This window comes from Penicillium samsonianum (assembly GCF_028829775.1).
Source record: "Penicillium samsonianum strain IBT 33392 chromosome Unknown utg000004l_segment0_segment0, whole genome shotgun sequence".
NCBI lineage: Eukaryota > Fungi > Ascomycota > Eurotiomycetes > Eurotiales > Aspergillaceae > Penicillium > Penicillium samsonianum.
Window position 1 is genome coordinate 1,867,268 of NW_026643262.1, and position 20,585 is coordinate 1,887,852.

The 20,585-nt window shown below is 49.2% G+C and overlaps 5 protein-coding genes across 5 annotated transcripts; 1 reads left to right on the top strand and 4 right to left on the bottom strand.

Annotated features, from left to right (window-relative positions):
• Positions 1-1,913: 1,913 nt before the first annotated feature.
• On the top strand, positions 1,914-9,243 carry N7471_007627 (uncharacterized protein; the record flags this gene model as incomplete). Its single annotated transcript, XM_057280346.1, has 4 exons — positions 1,914-2,261; positions 2,309-2,484; positions 2,538-9,128; positions 9,195-9,243. The coding sequence occupies 4 exons, from the start codon at positions 1,914-1,916 to the stop codon at positions 9,241-9,243; spliced, it is 7,164 nt and encodes a 2,387-aa protein (XP_057134606.1).
• A 412-nt stretch (positions 9,244-9,655) lies between these two features.
• Positions 9,656-11,272, bottom strand: N7471_007628 (Major facilitator superfamily domain general substrate transporter; the record flags this gene model as incomplete). The annotated part of the gene is made up of 4 exons (XM_057280347.1): positions 9,656-9,773; positions 9,821-10,758; positions 10,813-11,063; positions 11,116-11,272. Coding segments are annotated over 4 exons (1,464 nt in total), but the record flags the coding sequence as incomplete, so codon positions are not given.
• Positions 11,273-12,863: 1,591 nt separating this feature from the next.
• N7471_007629 (aromatic alcohol reductase) lies at positions 12,864-14,244 on the bottom strand. The gene is made up of 2 exons (XM_057280348.1): positions 14,044-14,244; positions 12,864-13,987 (listed from the first exon to the last, which is right to left on the bottom strand). Exons 1-2 carry the CDS (start codon positions 14,110-14,112, stop codon positions 13,043-13,045), a joined length of 1,014 nt encoding a protein of 337 aa, XP_057134608.1. The 5' UTR covers positions 14,113-14,244; the 3' UTR covers positions 12,864-13,042.
• Positions 14,245-15,254: 1,010 nt separating this feature from the next.
• On the bottom strand, positions 15,255-17,021 carry N7471_007630 (putative C6 transcription factor; the record flags this gene model as incomplete). The annotated part of the gene is made up of 1 exon (XM_057280349.1): positions 15,255-17,021. The coding sequence occupies one exon, from the start codon at positions 17,019-17,021 to the stop codon at positions 15,255-15,257; it is 1,767 nt and encodes a 588-aa protein (XP_057134609.1).
• Positions 17,022-18,640: 1,619 nt separating this feature from the next.
• Positions 18,641-20,203, bottom strand: N7471_007631 (NAD(P)/FAD-dependent oxidoreductase; the record flags this gene model as incomplete). Its single annotated transcript, XM_057280350.1, has 2 exons — positions 18,641-19,543; positions 19,598-20,203. 2 exons carry the CDS (start codon positions 20,201-20,203, stop codon positions 18,641-18,643), a joined length of 1,509 nt encoding a protein of 502 aa, XP_057134610.1.
• Between the last annotated feature and the right edge of the window lie 382 nt (positions 20,204-20,585).

A 20,585-nucleotide genomic window follows, 5' to 3' on the forward strand; every position in this document is an offset into this window, starting at 1 on the left:
CTACTCGGTGAAAATTTTCTATCCGGTAGTACCCACCAACCAAGTGTTGGTGGGCTTCACTGGGCTGGTGGGCTTGCCACGATTATCCTCTCTATAGGCTCCATAAGTGTCGCTTATAAGACATTTGCTTACAATACATGTCGATATTTGGAACTAAGCTAAAGCGTATATGTCCTAGCGTGTTTCTGAACAGGCTGAGAGTATCACAGCGAATTGAGTGAAACGAGCTTTGATCCACTCTGTATGGGGCGTTTGAACAAGACAATCATCCAATCACTGCTTTATCGCCTTCGCCTATATTTAGTAAGACTAGGTATATCTCGTATATCCTATCCTTATCGGTACATCTCGTATCGGGTCATCATGCATCTATGATGTACAGGTAGGTAGAACATTACGCTCGCTTGATATCACCATATAGAGTTGTATGCCAAATAAGCTTCAGACATACTGTTAGAATAAGATCAAGAATGCGACTAGGACGTTGAAGCCATGCATCTGGTGCGACGTCCGGCCCGTGCCCGTCATGATAAGGATGTTTATTTACGAGTGTCTGAGCGCGGCAAAAACAAAGAAAAAAAGATATCGTGCTGACCATCCAAGAAACTACCAGTGATTCTATACGATCCCCTAGCCCCGTCATTGGATTAGTGGCACAAAATCACCGAGATAAGTGTTTTTATTTTTACTGGGATTACAACAGGAGGGTGGTGGGATCGTTAGGTACATATGTAGTGTGGATTCGCTCGGTTCTATGTAAGACACGGGAGATCAGATTCGTTTGAACTGGAGCAAGGAATAAAAGTGAAGGAGGCTCGGATAATAGCGAATTTAACGAGAGAATATTCCATCAAACAGCAGGGAATTTCGAGTTCTTAGAGCGGAGATTATTTTCACCCTGATTCATATCGAGATATTCTGGCGATAGTGTTGTGAAACCGAACCTTGGAAGATGTGACGTCGAAGGCGGGCGGAACCGAAAGAAAAAAGAATCCACTACCAATATACCAACTTTTACCGAAATAGAGAAAGATCAGGGTAAAACAGGATGTCTCCGAAACAGTTGGAATTATTGTGTCATTTGTTAGAGATAGTAAAGACAGGTTTTTTAAATGATGGCACTCGTTCACCCACTATCTAATGTCCCATGTGTTTTGAATACTTTTTAGTGTAAAATAGAATAGTTTCATCAGACTACGACCTTTGAACTAATTACCAAGACAAGCCTCGAGGATTATCGGTTGCATTGCATGATGCAGTTGGAATGCGAGAAGAATAAAAGAGAGAAACATCGTGCTTTGACCTAGGCCATATCTCATTAAAAATGGGGGTTTTTTTGGGCGTACAGCGTATATGTACCAGCCACACCGGGGTGGTGTGCTGATACAGCTTTATGGCTAAGAACGGCACTTTGCATAACCAGCCCTGTTTTTAAGGCCATGGATTTTCCTATTGGAATACGTCGTACAACATATAGCCAGGTTAAAGTGCCTTGGTTGAGCGGACTAATCACGACAACCCAACGTCGCTTGTTAATAATCACTGCGGAGTAGCAAATGACTCAAATCCTTTGGATGTATCTGAGACACCGGCCCAAAAAGTAGCCATGCAGCGGCGAAACGCAGTGGATAGATAAAATCTGACTGGGTGGGTTTAGGTGGGTCTGCAGTAGTGTACGGGACTATGTATAGCCCATCCATCCGTTCGGCCCGATAAGGGCTTTGTTCCCCATAGTAAAAAAATATATTCTGTAAAATCTTTGAAATCAGTAAAATGCTAGAAGGTTGTTTCAGTTGATTTTTTGTTCTTTCACTCATCTCACTCGCTATTTGTTAAAAAATCATTTCATTCGTTTTTGAGTTGCGCATTTTTCCGGCAGCAGGTTCCTGCTGATAACAGTATTATATACGGAAATGCAGCGCTCAGCTTTCCTCATACTGTCGTTCTTGAGCGTCTCTGCCTTTTGTTGGCCCTATGACGAACCACTCGCTAAATACAATCTAAATGAAAACAAAACCGCCGAAGGCCCAATCGATTATTGGGGATCATGGCCGGACCATGAGTATCATCCGTCACCAGATAACTGGCGCATGCCTACATATACAATCTTTTTGGACCGTATAGCCAACGGCGACCCCACGAATGACGATATCAACGGGACCGCATTTGAGCATGTGGTCAACTCTAATCAGATGCGCCATGGCGGTGATTTGGAAGGCTTGATAGATACGCTGGACTATATCCAAGGAATGGGATTCAAGGTTAGTTGACCCGGCCTTATAATGCTTCCATCGCTAACTTCCAAAAGGTCATCTATTTCGCCGGAACGTACTTGATGAACTTGCCCTGGGCCTACGATGGGTACTCGCCGGTCGATACCACTCTCCTCGATATGCATTATGGAACACTGGACGACTGGAGGCGGACGGTCGACGAGATTCACAAACGGGAGATGTATGTGTTGATGGATAACACACTGGCAACGTAAGTCGATTCTCCAGATCTTCGGGTATTCATAAGCTGATCTTAAAACACAGAATGAGCAACCTGATCGGATTCAAAGGCCACCTCAACGATTCTGCCGATTTCGAAGCATCTGAATATCAAGTCCAATGGGTTACCGACAGAGAATATGTCGATTTCAAGTTCAGTAACGAGTATAACGAAACATGCAACTATCCTAAGTTCTGGGATGAGACAGGATTCCCATTAACAAACGAGGGGGTGCAAGATTTGAAGGGTTGCTATAACAGCGATTTCGATCAATATGGAGAGCTAGAGGCATTTGGTAACTTCCCCGACTGGCAGCGCCAACTTACGAAGTTTGCCTCCGTGCAGGATCGCCTACGTGAATGGCACAAGCCGGTCCGCGATGTGATCACTCAACATTCCTGCCTTCAAATCGCGAGTCTGGATCTCGACGGTTTCCGCTTTGATAAATCTGTTCAATCTACCCTCGAGCCCCTAAGTGAGATGATGGCCATCTACCGTGCATGTGCGCAGAAACTTGGCAAGAAAAATTTCTTCCTCCCCGGCGAGATCACGTCCGGAGACAGTTTTGGCAGTCTCTACCTCGGCCGCGGCCGCCAGCCAGATCAGCGTACGGCCAATGCAGGCGCTGGCATCAAGCTCACGAACAACTCGGATGGGGCTTTCCTGAGAGACGATGGGCTGCAAGCTTTGGATGCCTCCGCCTTTCACTATACCATCTACCGTTCGATGACCCGTTTCCTGGGTATGGACGGTAACCTGGTTGCCGGCTTTGATTTGCCTACCGATTTCATCGAAGCCTGGAATGAGATGCTCATAACAAACGATTTCCTCAATGCATTCACAGGAGAAGTGGATCCTAGGCATATGTATGGAGTCTCTAACCAGGATAACTTCCGTTGGCCAGCTCTCCAGAATGGCACAGATAAATACCTCCTGGGTTTGTACATTATCTCGCTGGAGCTTCCTGGAATCCCTCTTATCTTGTGGGGAGAAGAGCAGGACATGTACGTGTTCGACGCTACTGCATCGAACTATATGTTCGGTCGGCAGCCCATGACGTACCAGACCGCGTGGTGGACACAAGGCTGCTTCAATTTGAACACCTCGAAGTTCTACGATTTCCCTATCGAAAAGGGACGCGAGGGTTGCAATGATATCACCGTCACGTATGACCAGCGGAATCCTGCCCATCCACTCCGCAACATCATGAAGCGCATGTTCGAGATTCGAGCCCATTACCCAGTCGCCCAGGATGGCTTGTTCCTCGAAACGATCTCTCAACTCACAGAAGACGTCTACCTTCCTGGTTCTTCTACCACTCCCACGGTCACTGGACTTTGGTCTGTCTTGCGAAGTTATTTCCCTGGGGTACAAACGGACGCTATCCTGGCCAACGAAACCTTGTGGCTTGTGTATCAAAACGGAAACTCGACCGAAACATACGGCGGCAACTGCAGCGATAAGAATGCGTCCTTATTGGCTCCATTTGACTCAGGGACAAAATTGAAGAATCTCTTTTATCCTTACGATGAGCTCACTTTGGAAGATGGTCCTAAAAGTTCCGACAACACCTATGGATGCGTCCGTAAAATGAAGCTGCTTCCATGGGAATACCGGGCCTATGTCAAGACCGCCAACTTCGTCGAGCCCGGCCCTACCGTCACTGATTTCTTCCCCGGGCATGATGCTCGGTTGCTATCTTCAGAAGACACGGGTGAAACCATGCCCGTTCAGCTTGGATATTCCACAGAGATGGACTGTGACAGCATCACAAAGGCGGTTTACCTAAATTCTACAACAGAGAAAAACATCACCGCCAAGCTTGATACATCTAGTGTCAACTGCACCAAAATTTCTGCCAGGACCACGAGCCATAACTACACAGGAGAAATCCCGACTGTTTGGACATGGTCTGCAAACCTGAAAAATGTCCACCACGGAATCCACCAACTGACTGTTAAGAATGTTTCCTCTTCTGGAGTTTACACCAATTCGACCGACAAGTTCTTGCTCCGCCTCGGTGCTCATGACAACCCCTTGATTTCTCCGCTTGCCAATTACTCTACCAGCCTAGTCCACAAGTCCAACGATGACCTTTACGTCCAGCACAGAGCTGCCGGTGCAGACATGTTCCGATACTCGTCTGACTTTGGTCGGAGCTGGAACGACTGGGCGACGTATTCAGGCGGTAACACGACTATTACCATCCCGAAGTGGACTGGCACGGACTCCCAGAAGTGGGAGGGAACTCATATACGAGTGCAGTACTTTTCAAGGCTCACTGGAAGCAGCGATTACATCCAAGAAGGTGATTATGCGAGCGATAGAGTCCGAAGATTCCCGAACCTGTGGTTCAACGGTCCATACAACCAATACGGCTATGATGCAGGAATGGACAGCAAGATGAAGTATGATTCCAAAACGTCTCGCTGGAACTACGATTTCGTCTACGAATGGCCAGCCGTGGGCCAGCTGAATGTTTGGGGGCATGACGATGACGGCAACCCTGATAATACCGAGGTTTACGGTGATGTCGGCAACTCGTCTGCGGTTCAAAAGCTTCCACCGTCCTATCTCGCATCAAACGTCATCAACATCACCAGCCCGCCGCCATTCCCGCATCTTGGCTGGACCATCTCCCTCAATGATGGCAATCTGAGATACGAAATGATCCCCGTCGGATCTGGATGGGCCCAGTTGGTCCTCTTCATCCTTCTCTGGGTTGTTCCGCTTATTATGGGTTGTGCTGGTGTCTTTATCTTCATCAGCAACTTCTACCGTGTCAAACTCAACAAAAATGGCAATGTCATCAAGGCTGATACGTTCCTCGTACTACTTTGGCGCAGAATCAAAGGAACCTTCGCCAAGGATGATGATGTCGAGGAGATCAATATGGCAGACAATGCTGTGCCAACAAACATGGCTCTGGCAGGAGCGAGCGACCAACGGCGCACTGTACTGATTGCCACTATGGAGTACGACATCCAGGACTGGAATGTCAAAGTCAAGATTGGTGGTCTGGGAGTAATGGCGCAGCTCATGTCACAGAATCTGAAGCATCAGAATCTCATCTGGGTGGTGCCGTGTGTCGGTGATATTGACTACCCTGTGGATACCCCCACTGAGCCTTTTGTGGTGACGATCCTAGATCATCCGTATTCGGTGCAGGTGCAGTATCACGTCGTTGATAACATCACCTATGTCCTCCTTGATGCTCCGGTTTTCCGGCAGCAGACTAAGGCGGAACCTTATCCTCCTCGTATGGATGACCTTGATAGTGCAATTTACTATTCGGCCTGGAATCAGTGTATCGCAGAGGTAATGAACCGAACACCCTCCATTGATCTCTATCATATCAACGATTTCCATGGCTGCGTAGCACCGCTTTACCTGCTCCCATCGCGAACTATCCCAGTTTGTCTTTCATTGCACAATGCCGAGTTCCAAGGTCTGTGGGGTCTGAGAACCTCACAAGAAAAGAAAGAAGTCTGTTCTGTCTTCAATCTCCCTGTTGAAACAGCGACCAAATACTGTCAGTTTGGTAATGTTTTCAACCTGCTCCACACCGGCGCTAGCTATTTGCGATTCCATCAACGCGGCTTCGGCGCAGTAGGTGTGTCCGAGAAGTATGGAAAGCGCTCCTGGGCCCGTTATCCAATCTTTTGGAGCCTTGGCAAGATTGGCAGTCTTCCCAATCCAGATCCCTCCGACACAGGCGCCTTGAAGAAAGACCTCGACGTGCAAGTTACGGTTCAGTCTACTGACGAGGTAGCTAGTGACAAAACCAATGACAAAGTCCAGGCACAGAAATGGGCTGGTTTGAACGAGGACCCTAACGCTGACTTACTGGTGTTCGTGGGAAGATGGTCAAAGCAGAAGGGAGTCGACTTGATTGCGGATGTTATGCCGGCTGTCTTGTCTGCTAGACCTAATGTTCAGCTGATCTGTATTGGTCCCATCATTGATCTCTATGGTAGACTGGCTGCTATCAAGCTGCAGCGCATTATGGAGATGTTCCCCGGCCGTGTCTTCTCGAAGCCAGAGTTTACGATCCTTCCCCCCTTCGTGTTCTCTGGTGCCGACTTCGCCCTGATCCCATCTCGGGACGAGCCCTTCGGATTGATTGCCGTCGAGTTTGGTCGTAAGGGTGCACTTGGAATTGGTTCTCGCATCGGAGGTCTAGGCCAGATGCCTGGTTGGTGGTACACCGTGGAATCCGACTCAGCCCGCCATCTCTTGCACCAGTTGAGAACCGCCATTAAATCCGCCTTGGAATCATCACCAGAGACCCGACAGGAGATGCGTGCAAACTCTGCTAAGCAGCGATTCCCCGTTCTCGAGTGGGTTCAGAAGCTCGAAATCTTACAACGGACAGCTATCCACGTCCATCACCAAAAGAATCAACTCACCGTTGCACACTCGGCGCGAGAGTCTCAGATCTACTGGGAGACACCCGGCTTGCGGGACTCCGCAATGACTACCCGCCCTTCATCAGTGCGGTCAGCGTCGGGGGGTTTGGATACGCCGCCACCAGGCAGAACATCACAGCCCTTCCAGCCTTCCCTTCTACAGCTACAGGCAGTCGAAGCTCAAGAAATGCAGGCAGCCGAAAGCAACAGAAGTAGCATGTTGAATCGCAACCTGTCGCTCGGTCGACGATCTGGACCAGGACATGGCAGAAAGCGTCTCGTCAAGAAGTCACAGCGCGACAGTCAGATTGTCGAGCCTGTCGACGGTGATACCACGGATGTCGACGATGAAGGCTTTGTCACGCCACAGGAGAACCTTATTTCTGAAGAAGAGGCTATGGCAGCGGTCAACTTACCTCTCCAGGATTTCAGCACACACCCCAGAAACAACAATCACTCTCGTGAGTCTAGCTCGTCGGCCTCAGAGTCATCGCGTTTCATCTCAAGGGACTCCTCTCCAGCGAGAGCAGCCCGTGATCTTCTTGATCCAGCTGCACCTTTCGCTCACGGCCGGAATATTTCTGTCCTCTCCTTGCCTTCTGTTGTTAATGATCATGATCAACCCAATTTCCATCTGCAAAAGGTCGACCCGACATTTACTGACAGCATGGGCCACTTCACGCGGAACTTCGAAAAGCTGCTCACCGACCTCAACAAGAAAAACTCGATTTCAGATTATTGTATTGAGCTTTATCTCATGAAGAGTGAGCGGAAGTTCTTTTACATGTACAACGATGCGCAGTTAAAGAAGCAGCCCAAAGAACGTCCCATGACTGGAGCTGGTTTGGACCATGCTGTTGAGAACACTCCGTATAACCTCGTCACAGAAGGTCATGAAGAGTCGGATTCGAAAAACACAGATGAAATCGATCTGTGGCTCTCTCGTCTGGGATACAAGAGACCCATTGCTGTCCAGCGCTTTATGAGATGGCGCGTCGGAAACTGGCCTGTGTATGCTCTATTCTTGGGTCTTGGACAGATTATCGCAACGAACTCTGCGCAGATCACCCTGTTGGCCGGCCAGATTGGTGAGACAGCAGTCAAGCTTTACGTTATCGCGGCAATTTACTGCGTATCTTCCATTGTATGGTGGTGCCTCTTCTTCCGCTTCCCGTCTGTGATAGTCCTCACTCTCCCCTGGTTCATATATTCCATGGCATTCATCACCATGGGTGTTTCTCCTTTCGCACTCTCGGAACTCGGTCAAGCGTGGGCTCAAAATGTCGCCGCGGGTGTCTATGCCGCAGCATCTTCCAGTGGTTCCTTGTTCTTCGCTCTCAACTTTGGTGACCAAGGTGCCGTTCCTGTGAAGGATTGGATGTTCCGCGCAAGTCTTATCCAGGGTATCTCACAGCTCTACACTGTTGCCCTATGGTACTGGAGTTCCAGAGTCACTGCAGCGGAAGTTGGAGGTGTTTCCACGGTTGCGCTAAATTCCTGGAAACTCACAGCCGTGGTGATGCCAATTGCGGCAGTTTGTTTCATTATTGGTGTACTCCTTGCCCTTGGCTTGCCTAAGTACTATCGCCAAGCACCCGGAAAGATCCTCTTCTTCTACACATCCCTCTTCCGTCGGCGAATCGTCCTCTGGTTCTTCTTCATGGTCATCATCCAGAACTGGTTCCTTTCCGCGGCATTCGGTCGAAACTGGTCATTCCTCTGGTCCTCCCAACACACCAAACCATGGGAAATTACTCTCCTGGTCATCTTCTTCTTTGTTATCCTCTGGGTCGCTGTGATGCTACTCTTCCGCTACTTGTCTAAGGAGCACAGTTGGATCTTACCCGTCTTCGGCCTGAGTATCGGTGCACCACGATGGGCCCAAACATGGTGGGGAACATCCAACATCGGCTACTATCTTCCATGGGCTGGAGGTATGACTTCCGGGGCTATCGCATCTCGTTGCCTCTGGCTCTGGCTTGGCGTTCTCGATGAGATTCAACAAGTCGGTTTGGGAATGATTCTCCTACAGACTTTGACAAGAGTCCACGTGGTTTTCGTCCTGTTGGCCGCGCAGGCTCTTGGATCTATCGCCACAATTTGTGCTCGTGGGTTCGCGCCAAACAAGGTCGGCCCAGCAGGCATCTCCCCGGCTGTTGGATCGTCGCTGGACGCAGTTGGCAATGCGTGGTTCTGGATTGCCCTTTTCTTCCAGCTTCTGGCTAGGTCAGTTATCTCCCCCCCCCCCCCTTTCCAAAAAGTCTTATGGCGTTGTACTAACTGTGATTGCAGCTTCGGTTTCCTTCTCTTTTATCGCCGTGAACAGCTCAATCGGCCCTAGACCAATCACCATATGTGTTTGACTTAATAATTCAGTAAAATTTGTGTGTTGGTATATAGATGGAAAGGAGTCGGGGTTGGTTTTTGTTTGGTTAATAAAGCACTGTATAGTCTTCTAATATACACATGGACTATCGGATACAGCGCAAAATTTGCTAATGAACACCACATTTATGGTAGACAAGAATAGTCGGCCGCTTACACGGCCTTCTCATGCACCTTTTGGTAGTCTTTTCTAAAGTCCTGTAAATAGGTAGAGTCTCAGGCCGCCAACAATTTTTCCCATAACTCAGAGCAAAATGGTGATATGGAAACCCCCAAGGGATAGGGGAATCCTCGCAACGGTCTAAACGAGGACACTCTTCTGTATTATACGAAGCTGTCTGCGCGATCTTAATATCAAATCACAAACCGGTCCCCACAACCGAAACCTGGTCCTTCTTCGCTCCCTCGGTTGTAGACACCGCAAGTGTGCCTGTTGAATTGTCCTTAGACCCATTCCCATCGTTCGCGTGTGTTATATTCTTCTCACTGCATTTCATTAACAACTAGTCACTCATGTGAAAAAGAGGTCTTACCCGTTCGGGCCATAAGTGTAACGAATAACGAACGTCATAGCCACCAAGCAAGCAGTCATGACTGCAGAAAAGGGGTATCCTTTGATAAAACGAGGCCCTTCCACAGTTGGGTACGTGAAGAGTGGGATCCAACATGTCCACATTGTGGAAACAGCAGTGGTCAGAACTAGCACGATGGCGCGCTCCTCGAGGTTATCACGGTAAAGGACGTTCATCCATCCATATAGTACAGAAGATACTGCGACTGCCGAGTATTGCACACTGTAAGCAAACCATTTGGCTCCTTCGGGCACATCCCAGATAGCCAGAATGACCAGTCCCGTAAAGTTGATGCTCGAAGCCAGCGCAATAGCCCAGGCGCGATCAAGCCATAAGTCTGTGCTGACGTTGATGAAGAGAATAAAAAATATCCCGAGTGCTGGGCTGATTGAGTTGAGTTCATTCTGTGCTGCGGAACTGTAGCGATGGAGGCTCTTTAACCACAACAGAAAGGACGCTGTGTTGGCGCTAGAGTTGAAAAAGAAGCCATCCCATATAAGAACCAGCCAGAATCGCTTCGATAAAAACAGCTTCTTGGCGAGTGCCCATGAGAAAGAGGCGCTTTTAACTTGGGATCCCTGTTTTTCTAGTCGCCTGCGAGCTAGATCTAGATCACGTTGTGAAACAACGAGACGGTTAGGCTTATCAATTGTCCCGGGGTAAATAAAGTAGCCAATAATCGCAAGGGGTAGGGTAATTATAGCGTTAATGATGAAAAGCCATCGCCACCCTGCCAGTCCGTTAACCCCATCTAGGTAGTCGAGTGTGGCACTCTGCAGAAGACTAGCGGTCAGGTAGCCTAGGGTGAGGCCAACGTAGAAGGCCCCTCCTCGTCTTCCTATCTCGTTGCTTTTATACCAGGATCCGAGAACAAAGTGCACACCAGGGAAGTAAGATGCCTATCAGTGTAAGTAAGACAAAGGGATCCCTTTCGGACAATCGGTGAGTCATACCTCGAAGATTGAGACTAAAAACCTATAAGCCATAATTTCTGCATAGCTCGTGGCTCTATACTGCAGCAGAGTGAAAATTCCCCACATGAGATCGAGAGTGGGGACGAGATAATGCATCGGCACCCGAGGAAAGAGGTACATGAAAGGCAAAAGCGCAACGACGTTCCCAACAGTAAAAATAGTCTGGAAATGGACTAATTCATTCCCATTGAAGCCAAGCTCTTCAGCCATCCCTGACAGATATGCATTGTCTAAAAGTGGTGCAATTAGTACTAGTTTGATAGCCTTTTGTGATTGACTTACTGATATTCCCCTGGTCAATGTACTTGACCCAATAGACAATGAATGCATATGGGACGATCAAAAGATCAAGCTTTAACACTAACTTCTTCTCTTCGGGCGTATCGTCCGGAGAATACCAATGATACCACCTTTGGGTGGGGGTAGTGGCCGTACCCATTGCGGCGATGGGTAAAATGTGAGATCTTAAGTGTACGGTCGCGGGTACTGTAACAGAAGTATGAGACTTTTTTAATAGTGGTAAAAATATTTCTTTTCCAGTAAAGATACCCCATTTTATAACAATTATTTCTAGGTTGTTGATAGGGCCCCGCGGTGGTGGATGTTGCAATTTAGAGGGTCGCTAACACCACTGTAGTCTTTTTTGACTAAAATGATACCATCTGATGCTTAATCGAAACGGCAGAGGAAAAGATAAGCTAGGAGGTTCCATGTATTGCCCATGTGATTCAGCTTAGTCTCAACGAGCTTCTTGGGTTTATGAAGCGAATGAAAAAGAGATAGAGTCAGAACCGCGGTCAGAGTCCTCTCGCGCGAACGCAAGTGCGAATGCGAGACAGCGTAAGCGAAATATTGACTACCTTCTTTGTATCACGCAACCATTCTTTGAGTTTACCACCGAGCTCTTAAAAAAAAGATGTCACTACCTACCACGTTTTCAAGATATATCATAGGTTATTTGAACATCACGAGAAGTCAATCACGCAGCTACGACGAAATTAGGTTCCTTGGAAAAATACTATGCTTCAGGCGCTCGAAGCTGCCCGGAAAAAGCTCTAGGATTATTACTCCGAAACAGATGATATGCCTAGCGATCTTTATCCTATTGGTATGATGCTTGCGCCTGGGAATAAACTTCGATCTTTCCAAACAGGTGAATAGGAAGAACACTAGGTTCGGAGATATTGTTAGAGCCTTGAGGATTTCTTCGCTCCGTATATAGCAAGACTTGCTAGTACGCAGAAATTGCTAGTCCTAAGCTTCCGCACTATTACGATCACGTCTTGGCATGATGCTAGAGGGAAGTGGCTACTCTCGGAGTGCCTTGTGCGATAACCTTGCGCAATATCTTGATTCTGGTATATAGTAACGCTCTAGTCATTATATCTAATACTAAATTATTAATAGAGACTGTCAATGTTTTACCTCTTCTATTCTCGAAGGATAGCGAGTTATCGATATCCCGCCCTTGCTACGCTTGCACCAGAAGTGCTTTTTACCCTAGTAACTGGTGTAGGTGTTGAGCGGCTTTTTAACTCTACGCAGGATATATCACTATCGCCGAGGTGGGTTAAATGCTAGTACTATATAGGAACTCATCATATATCTCTAAACATCAAGGTTTAGTATCGAAGAAGAGCAGTATTCCTTCATTTAGCAGTTCTTCTCTCGTGGTAAGATCGAAGCAATAAACGTACAAAACCACTGGTTTACCTTTCACCTGTTCTGGTCAGTGGTCTCAAGTCCAATTCTCCACCAACCAGAATGGGTGAAAAGTAAAAGGGTGGTTTTACCAACCTTGGAAGATACCACTATATTTACACCTCATTAATTTGGAAGGATCGTCCGAGAACTCATTCTTCCATATTATGTACAAAGTTTACAAAATAACGTATTTCACATGCGAGCCGCCCACACAAGCGAGCCGTTCATCCTAAAACACTAGAGTAAATGCAATAATTACAACTTGATATCTCAACAACTGTGGTCTATAAGGACTTCTTATAGCCTCGTGCGTGGGCGGCTCGGGCCGGCTCGCATGTGAAATACGGTATGGCATTTTGATTACATATATAATTGATCGCCTTTAAACCCTCAAAAATAGATCTGTGGTACTTGGCGTATTCGCACTGACTGGTTTCGAAAACTACTGTAATTCCTATGTTAATGTCCATCTATTAATTGGTTCAAATTCTGTAGATGCTGTTGTCTAGACCGCCATACGCTCAACACGACGCTGCAGGGCCTTGACCATATCTATCCCAGCCTTGGTAGACTCATCCAGGCTCTCATCCAGCAATCCAAGCAGCTCATTCTGCGCCTTGGCAGAGAATTCATTTGATTCATCCGGGTAAAATGCCCTGGCGTACAGCATCTTGCTAAAACCAGCCATGTTACCACCTTTAACTTGCGCCAGGCCATCCTCGTATCGCTTCTTGGTGGCCTCGTGGGTAACCGTCCAGTCGGCTTCAGTGGTGCCCGTGACGCGCTTAACGCTCTCAAACATGTCGTTTTGGCTGACAACAAAGCTTTTAAGGTACACGCCCTTGTTGAGGAACCCCGATAGAGTAAGACTCTTGTCGCTTTCATCGTCGGGAAGCTCCTTGAGGCTCAGCACTTTGGCCACGGCGCGCCCAACCTGCGACAACGTCGACGTTGAGTTCTTAGTGTTGCCATCGTCATAGATTGTCAGGGAACGCTTGTCAAAGTCGAACCCAAAGCGCGCCTCGCCACCCGCCAGACTATAATCGTACCAAAACCCACAACACACAGTTATCCACTGCATACCGAGCCTCTCAATCTCGTCCCTATTGGCTTTGCCCACGGGCCCCAGCATCGTCTCCTGCTCAAGTTTGATGTTATCAATGTCGCCGCCGTACCCGTTAGGCATGACGTAGGGAACACCAGCCTTGGCGGCCGCCTGGACGAGCTTGCTGTGGGCATCCCGGGGCGCGGTGGGGGCCATAGTGATGATAAAAAATTGCTGGTCCTTGAGGGCGGCGACAATGGTGGCCTCGTCGTCGTAGTCAACTGGGGCGACGAGGACGCCCTCAGGGAGTTTGTTGCTGCTGTCTTTGCGGGAAAGGGCCGTGACTGTGTGTTTTCCGGTTTTAAGGAGGGCAGCGGCGATGTGCGATCCAATGGTGCCACCGGCCTAAGGGTGTTTATTAGTGCTGTTGTGTACGTGGTGTTGTTGAGGGGTTTACTTACACCGACAATGGCGATTCTCTCGATGGCATTTTTGAAGCCGACGGGTTGGTTTTTGGCGTACTTGGGCATTTTGGCTATTTTTGAACAAGATGTCAAATCGATTATTGGAGTGTATTAACTGTTGTGATTGTGGTCGAACGTGGTGGTCGAGGTTTTGTAGCTGTTTGGGCTGGTGTGAGCTTGTGTGCGAGTGGCTTGTAAATCTCTGGCTATTCCTCCCTGAAGCAGAGAATGCTCATCCATTTATACATTTCAGATTCAGTCTTGACTTCTCTCTATTTCTACGATCGGACACGGAAATTTCGGACGATCCGTCTCGTATATCCGAGTTAATCTGGCCACACATTCACTTCAAACTTGATTCGCCCGGAGATAATATTAATGGCGTCCGGGAGCCACAGAGCAATGCAATGCAATCAACAACGAGGGCAACGTGTGCGTCGCCGTCGTCGCCGTAGTGGCCGCCGCAGCCGCAGCCGCAGCCGATATTCGCTGGTTCGAGGCCGCCCCCGATGTTACGGAGATAGCATGCGATCAAGGTTGATAATAATTTTTAAGCCCGCGCCTCTCGGCCGCAGCAGCCGCATGCAGGGGTCTAGTACAATGACACTAACACTGACACTGACACCGTCTGACAGCGGTCGATGGGCGCCCATGACCATTTCCGCAATAGCCGTAGCAGCCGCACCGCACCAAGCCGCATAAAGACAGCATGGCAGTGATAATTCAAATACGGACTGACGGAGCTCCGAGCATGTATCCGCAACACTAAGATGATGAGGATGAAAATCCCTATAGGGAGCACAAATTTACATATACTCCATTGAGCCTCGCCGGGCTGACAAATGGATACAATTGCGCATTGTCGACAGGCTTTATCACCGGCACGGTCGATTCAGAGGTCAATGACGGAGGGAATGATGTTCTACGAGGTTACCGGGGCACGTTTAACATGGGGTTCGGTCTCTTCGGCTTGGGCGTAATTGTGGCTTTGATCTTCTCCTTTGTGGAGCGTCATGGCGCCTGAGAAATCGCACGGGAAACGAGCCAAACGCAAGAGGGGCATGTTTAGATGTTAGTTATGCCCATTTTATATAATTACAATGCTGAGCTTCATTAGACCATTTCAGAATGTCACACCATGTTTTGATGAGTTGCATGTTGAATCGCCGCTGAGTGGAGTCAATCAATGTCCAACGACCCCCGTGCCACTACAACTGGATGTCGGGACCGAGCATCGATACATATGGGTCAATGAGGAACTGGTCCCAGTCCAACCCCCAGCCTATGTCTGGCACAGCGGTGTTGGCCTCGGGTTCCGGCTGCGACTGGAAGGATTGATAGCTCGCCTCAACACCTTCCAGCTGGGCAAGCTCCTTTTGCTTCTTTGCCGTATTGAGGCTGAGTAGATGCCGCGCCATCGACAATGCCTTACGCGTCAGTCCTGTGTCGGCAACCTTGACCAGATTCTCCAAGCCCTTGAAGGCAGCAGCGATGTGGACGGAGGCGGCCGGTGTGTCGATGGCCAACAGGACGCAGGCATACTGGAAGACGCTGCCGATGACGTTCCAGAACAGAAGACCCTGGTTAGCTAGCTGCTCCGCCGCCTCTACTGCGGCGTTGCCGCTATCAATGACGAGCTGAATGATCTCGTCCGATATGCCCATCTTGAGTTGGTAAATGCGTCGATAGAAGCAAAACGCGAGGTCCGCCTTAGTCACCACCAGGAACGGATGGGTGAATTGGAGCTTGTCTAATGCCTTGAGACGCTCAAATAGCTCCTCCCGCGGAGTTGGAGGCTGACTTTCGAGGTGGAACGGGGAGTTGGGCGCCGGGATGATCTGGGCTATTTGCACGAACTGGTCGGCAACGGACCCTGATATCGGGATGATAGCCTGGCAAGTCACGGCCCCAAATCGTACAGACGAACGATCGTACTCATAGGACAGCATGTTATGCCCGGCCCACGAGATCCAGAAAATTCGCCGTAGCCGGTCCGCATCATGTCCAACAACAGCGGCGCCGGCGACGGACGCCATCTTCTTGATGTTCTCTTCCTCGTGCAGCCCGATCGCTTCGCAGAGGTGCATAGCGGTGCATGACGCGACCCAGGCATAATTGGGGCGGGTCGTGGCCCGTAGGTAAAACACTCGCATGGCCCACGCGATGATATGGTCGATACCCAGCGTGCGCATGGAGACCGGATCATCGAGAATAGCTTTGGCATACTGCACCAGGTCAGACTCCCGCGCGTGTCTGTTAGGGGATAGGAACGACCCGAGAGCAGCGACGCCAGCGGCCACGGCGCCAAAGGCGACCGCCGTGCTACCGGAGCCATGGTAATAATCCCGACATCGCTGGGCGTAGATTCTCGGGTCTATGTAGTCGCCGATAGGGCCCATTGCCGAGAAGTACACACCCGAGAAGAAGCCGAGGTCATCCTCCGAGATGAGCCTCCCCAGCAAGCCATGAGCGTTGGAAGCTTCCTCGGGGCGGATGCCAAAGTTGTAGGCGAACGAGTGCATCTTGGGAGGGCTGTCAGAGCCGAGAGCCACGCCCAGGATGTGCGGGAATGCCATGGCCGCCGATGCACCGGCGTATCTGGACTTCTGCTCGTCGAAGATGCCGGCGGCCGTGGTGGTGGCCGCGGACGCGTCGGCCACGACGGTGGGACTCTTCGTCGACGACGCGTCGGCTCCGCGGGGACCTCGCGCTACATAAGACCGGCCGTCTGGACCGCGCCATGTGGCGGCGGCCCGGCCCGCCATACTACTTCCACCGTCGACGCTGACGCGCTCGTTTTGGGGCGGAGCGTATATTCCGCCACCCGCAATGCCAGTGGTGTCCGCGTATCTGCAGTTGTAGTCGTAGGTGGTACACGTGCCACAGGGATGCTCGGCGTCACATTTCCGCTTGCGCTGGTGGCAAGGGATGCATGCCTTCCTCGCACGCTTGCGCTTGGCAATTTTCGTCGACATGACTGCCAAGAGGGTATGAGCCTCAAAGTCTATGATGAGACGGATGAGAGTAGATTAATCGGCTCCCCTGGGCTTTGGATTGAAGGGCTCATAATTTGGGTTGGGATCTTTAAGTGATAGGTTGGTGGACTGAGTGTTTACAAAACGCACAAGAGGGATGATGTGTCAGCAACAAAGATGGCCCCCGGGCAACCTTGGAAGTTTGTCCTGTTCTTCATGCAATTTCTACGACAATTATAGCAGAAGAGCACACAAGGCACCTTATGGACAGCGGACCTTAGAGCTATACAATATATATGTATTAAAGATTGGTTCATGCAAGCTTAGAACCTTGGAATAAGCTCTCGTTTATTTAAAACTATCCAGGGACTTGCCACCGTAGAGGGCCATGATTTACAGCGCTTAGAGCGTCTAGCTCTTAATAGACGGGAGGCTCGTTCCTAGCGAATCAGTGCAACGCTCATAAACTAATTGTCAAACATCAGATCAAAAATCTTACTTCCATTGCACACGCACTTACCAGTAGTCTTCCGCATGACCCATTTTGGGTCGAAGGTCTCGACCTAGAACCTAACCTAGTCTGGGTCTGGGTCGAAACCCCTTAACCCAGACCCAACCCAGTCTGGGTCCGGGTTGGGTCTGGGTTTTACTGGGTCGTGCGGAAGACTACCCACTCTATCTGATGTGGGGTAGATCCACGTGATACGACGTGCAACACCCTCATCCAGAACCCTCCATCTTTATGGAACATCATTAACGAGGAAAGCAAAAACAACATGACTGGAACGTGGCTTATTGGAAGTGGGAGTAGCGAGAGAAATAGTCTTTATTTCTTGTTCTTTAATGGACTTAATAGATTCATTTGGATCTATCGCGTCCTACATCCTCCACCGTCGTTTCTGCTTCATGTGTATCCGTAATAGAACTATGATGAGTCAAATCGCAACCTCCTGGATTATTCACTTCTCGGTGCGGCTCCGCAAGAATCTTGGCATCCGCTGTTTGCCGGGATACTCATTGCTTGCGAATGAATGCTTACTTTCTTTCCCCAGTTATTGCTGACAGCCGCATAAAACGAATCCAGCAGGTCATCAACGCTATCACCATGACTGATACTAATCGGCGTAAGACCAGACTGTAAATTGAACAAACCTGCGTAAGCTTAACGCATTCAGATTCCAGGTCACCAATACGTGAACAAACTATTAATCGTCAGTTGTATAAATAGTTTCTAATAGCTGAAGTCGTGTTCCCATTACCCTAGTCGGCTACTCGCTTAACCAAGTCCCAGTAGAGTCCCAGGGAGATGCAAGCAACCAACAGCGTATTCCCGACTCGATGGTGCCCGATAGAGTTAGATATCATTGTTCGATTGCTTGATTGGAGTGAATCCATTTGAAATAACTAATGTTCAGGCGCCTGTCTCCGTCCAGAATTTACGTCCCCCGGAAACTGAAGCGAGATTTTGGAAAAGTCTTTGTGCAATGTTAATGCTCTTAGGAGCTTTTCAATGGTTTGACAGTGGAGATTACATGATTGTTTTCTTTTCTCCCTACGACCTACAAGCTAACGTCTTAGCAGAAATAGAAATAGGCAATGGACTTCGAGTTAACCGTCAGCTATGCTAAGGCTCCAAATGCTGCTTCTGTTCCCATAAGCATCTCATCTCCCAGACGCTTTTCCGTAATCAAATGAACATCAGGAAGCCAGTCTGGCGTCGCTTCACCAAGAGCCATTCTAGCAATTGCTTCGCCACATGACCAGCACTGAACCATGCCATACCCATTGTAACCCGCAGCGATCCACTCGCCACCATCGACATCCCCCCTTCCAGTGACGCTAGCGGGGAGTTTGCCCACCAGTGGAAGATGATCCGGAGTACTACCGATGATCCCAGACCACACCTTGTCGACAACTGGACGCTGCACTGATCCGCTGACTGGATCATTCCACCTCCTGTCAAAAAGCGTCGGAAGAATCGTCGAGACATTGTTCTTCGAAAAGGAACTGACTTTTTGATCGTCGGAATTGACAATCTCGTCTATATGCGCCTTATTACCACCAAAGAAAAGGTCACCAGTGTGGGGATTCTGCTGCATATAATATAGCCCTGTATCGAAAATGCCAGAGTTGGGGTCATAACTCGGCGTTCCAAACCACATCCAGCACTGTTTAGCACCCAGGTTTGGAAATTTTGGACCTGATTTCTGACAGGACATGATGTGACGAGTTGGGAAGATTTTCCCCCGTAGATTTGGCAGCAGGTGCCCAGCGAAAGCATTGGAGCAATGGAAGACCTGTCCTGCTCGGATGTTGCCACGAGGTGTAGAAAGAATGTAAGGATGCTCGGCGTCCGTTTCTGGCGAATAACTAATGGAGGTGACCGGCGTCTTGGTCTCTATAGAGAAACGACCCTTGTAGCGGTGCAGGAGTGACTCGAACACCCTGGTTATCAGACGATACGGCCAGAATACCTCTGCTAGGGTGGATAAGGCTCCGGCAGTGCCTTTAAGTCGGTAAACCTGGTTCAGTCATTAGCCTACATGAAAATAGAGACGTGATATATTGCATGATACTTTTTCAGCTGTTTCGGGGGTAATCGTCGAATACAAGCCTTTCGCCTCGGGAAACACTTCCTCGTAAAGCTGAATAGACTCAAGGCAAGCTTGAAGTACCTCCGCTTTCTCGTACGCTAGAATAGCTTGAACGCGTCTTTTCTCGCTTGCCTTCTCAACATCGGGTCCTTGAGAAGTCGCCAGCTTTGACATCTTCTCCAGGGTCCTGTTGCAGAACTGTGCAATTGATATGGCTCTTTCCTCCCCATACCCTTCGACCATCTCCTTGAAGTATTTGGGTATGTGGGATAACAAAAACCCAGCGTTGCGGCTAGTGGCCCCGCTTGTCAGAGTCCGTGCCTCGAATACCGTCACAGTTCGGTCGCCCAGGAGAGGATTCTCTAGAAGGTTGCTGGCCACACTGCAGCCCGTCACTCCAGAACCGATAATGGCCATATCAGTAGTTGAAATGAGATTCTCAGATTGGGTTTCCGAGAGAGGGTGGGGTGGCAACTGCCAGGTGGCCACGGTAGGGTCAATGCGAGGAATCTGCGGATCCATATGCATTTGCGAAACAAGTTTGGCTTTGACATCATCGGGGAATGAGGCACTAACGGATGGCGACATTGTGTCTGGCTTCCTATTTGGCTCTGCAACACTGAACTGAAATGAAGATAGTCTCGGACAGATCCAAAACATTACAAGTGCGATTATATACCAGCTTCTAGGGAAAAGGAACTTTTCTTCCGCGGATTCCCAGATACTGATGGCTTCCGCAGACAGAAAGGGACTGTAGAAGCTGTCCTCTGTTGTCCGCGGAAGCGCGGCTCTATGATCAGCGGACCCGCGATAATTTGCATCTGGTGAACATCGGTACCGAATTCCAATATTACGGCGCCGCTCTATGATCAGCGGACCCGCGATAATTTGCATCTAGTGAACATCGGTACCGAATTCTAATATTACGGCGCCGCTCTATGATCAGCGGACCCGCGATAATTTGCATCTG

What these genes read in the sequence shown, in the direction of transcription:
- N7471_007629 (XM_057280348.1), bottom strand. Translation starts at nt 14,112, where the DNA reads ATGCCCAAGTACGCCAAAAACCAACCCGTCGGCTTCAAAAATGCCATC. An exon ending in AGAGAATCGCCATTGTCGGT is followed by an intron (nt 13,988 to 14,043) that starts GTAAGTAAACCC and finishes AAACACCCTTAG; the next exon opens with GCCGGTGGCACCATTGGATC.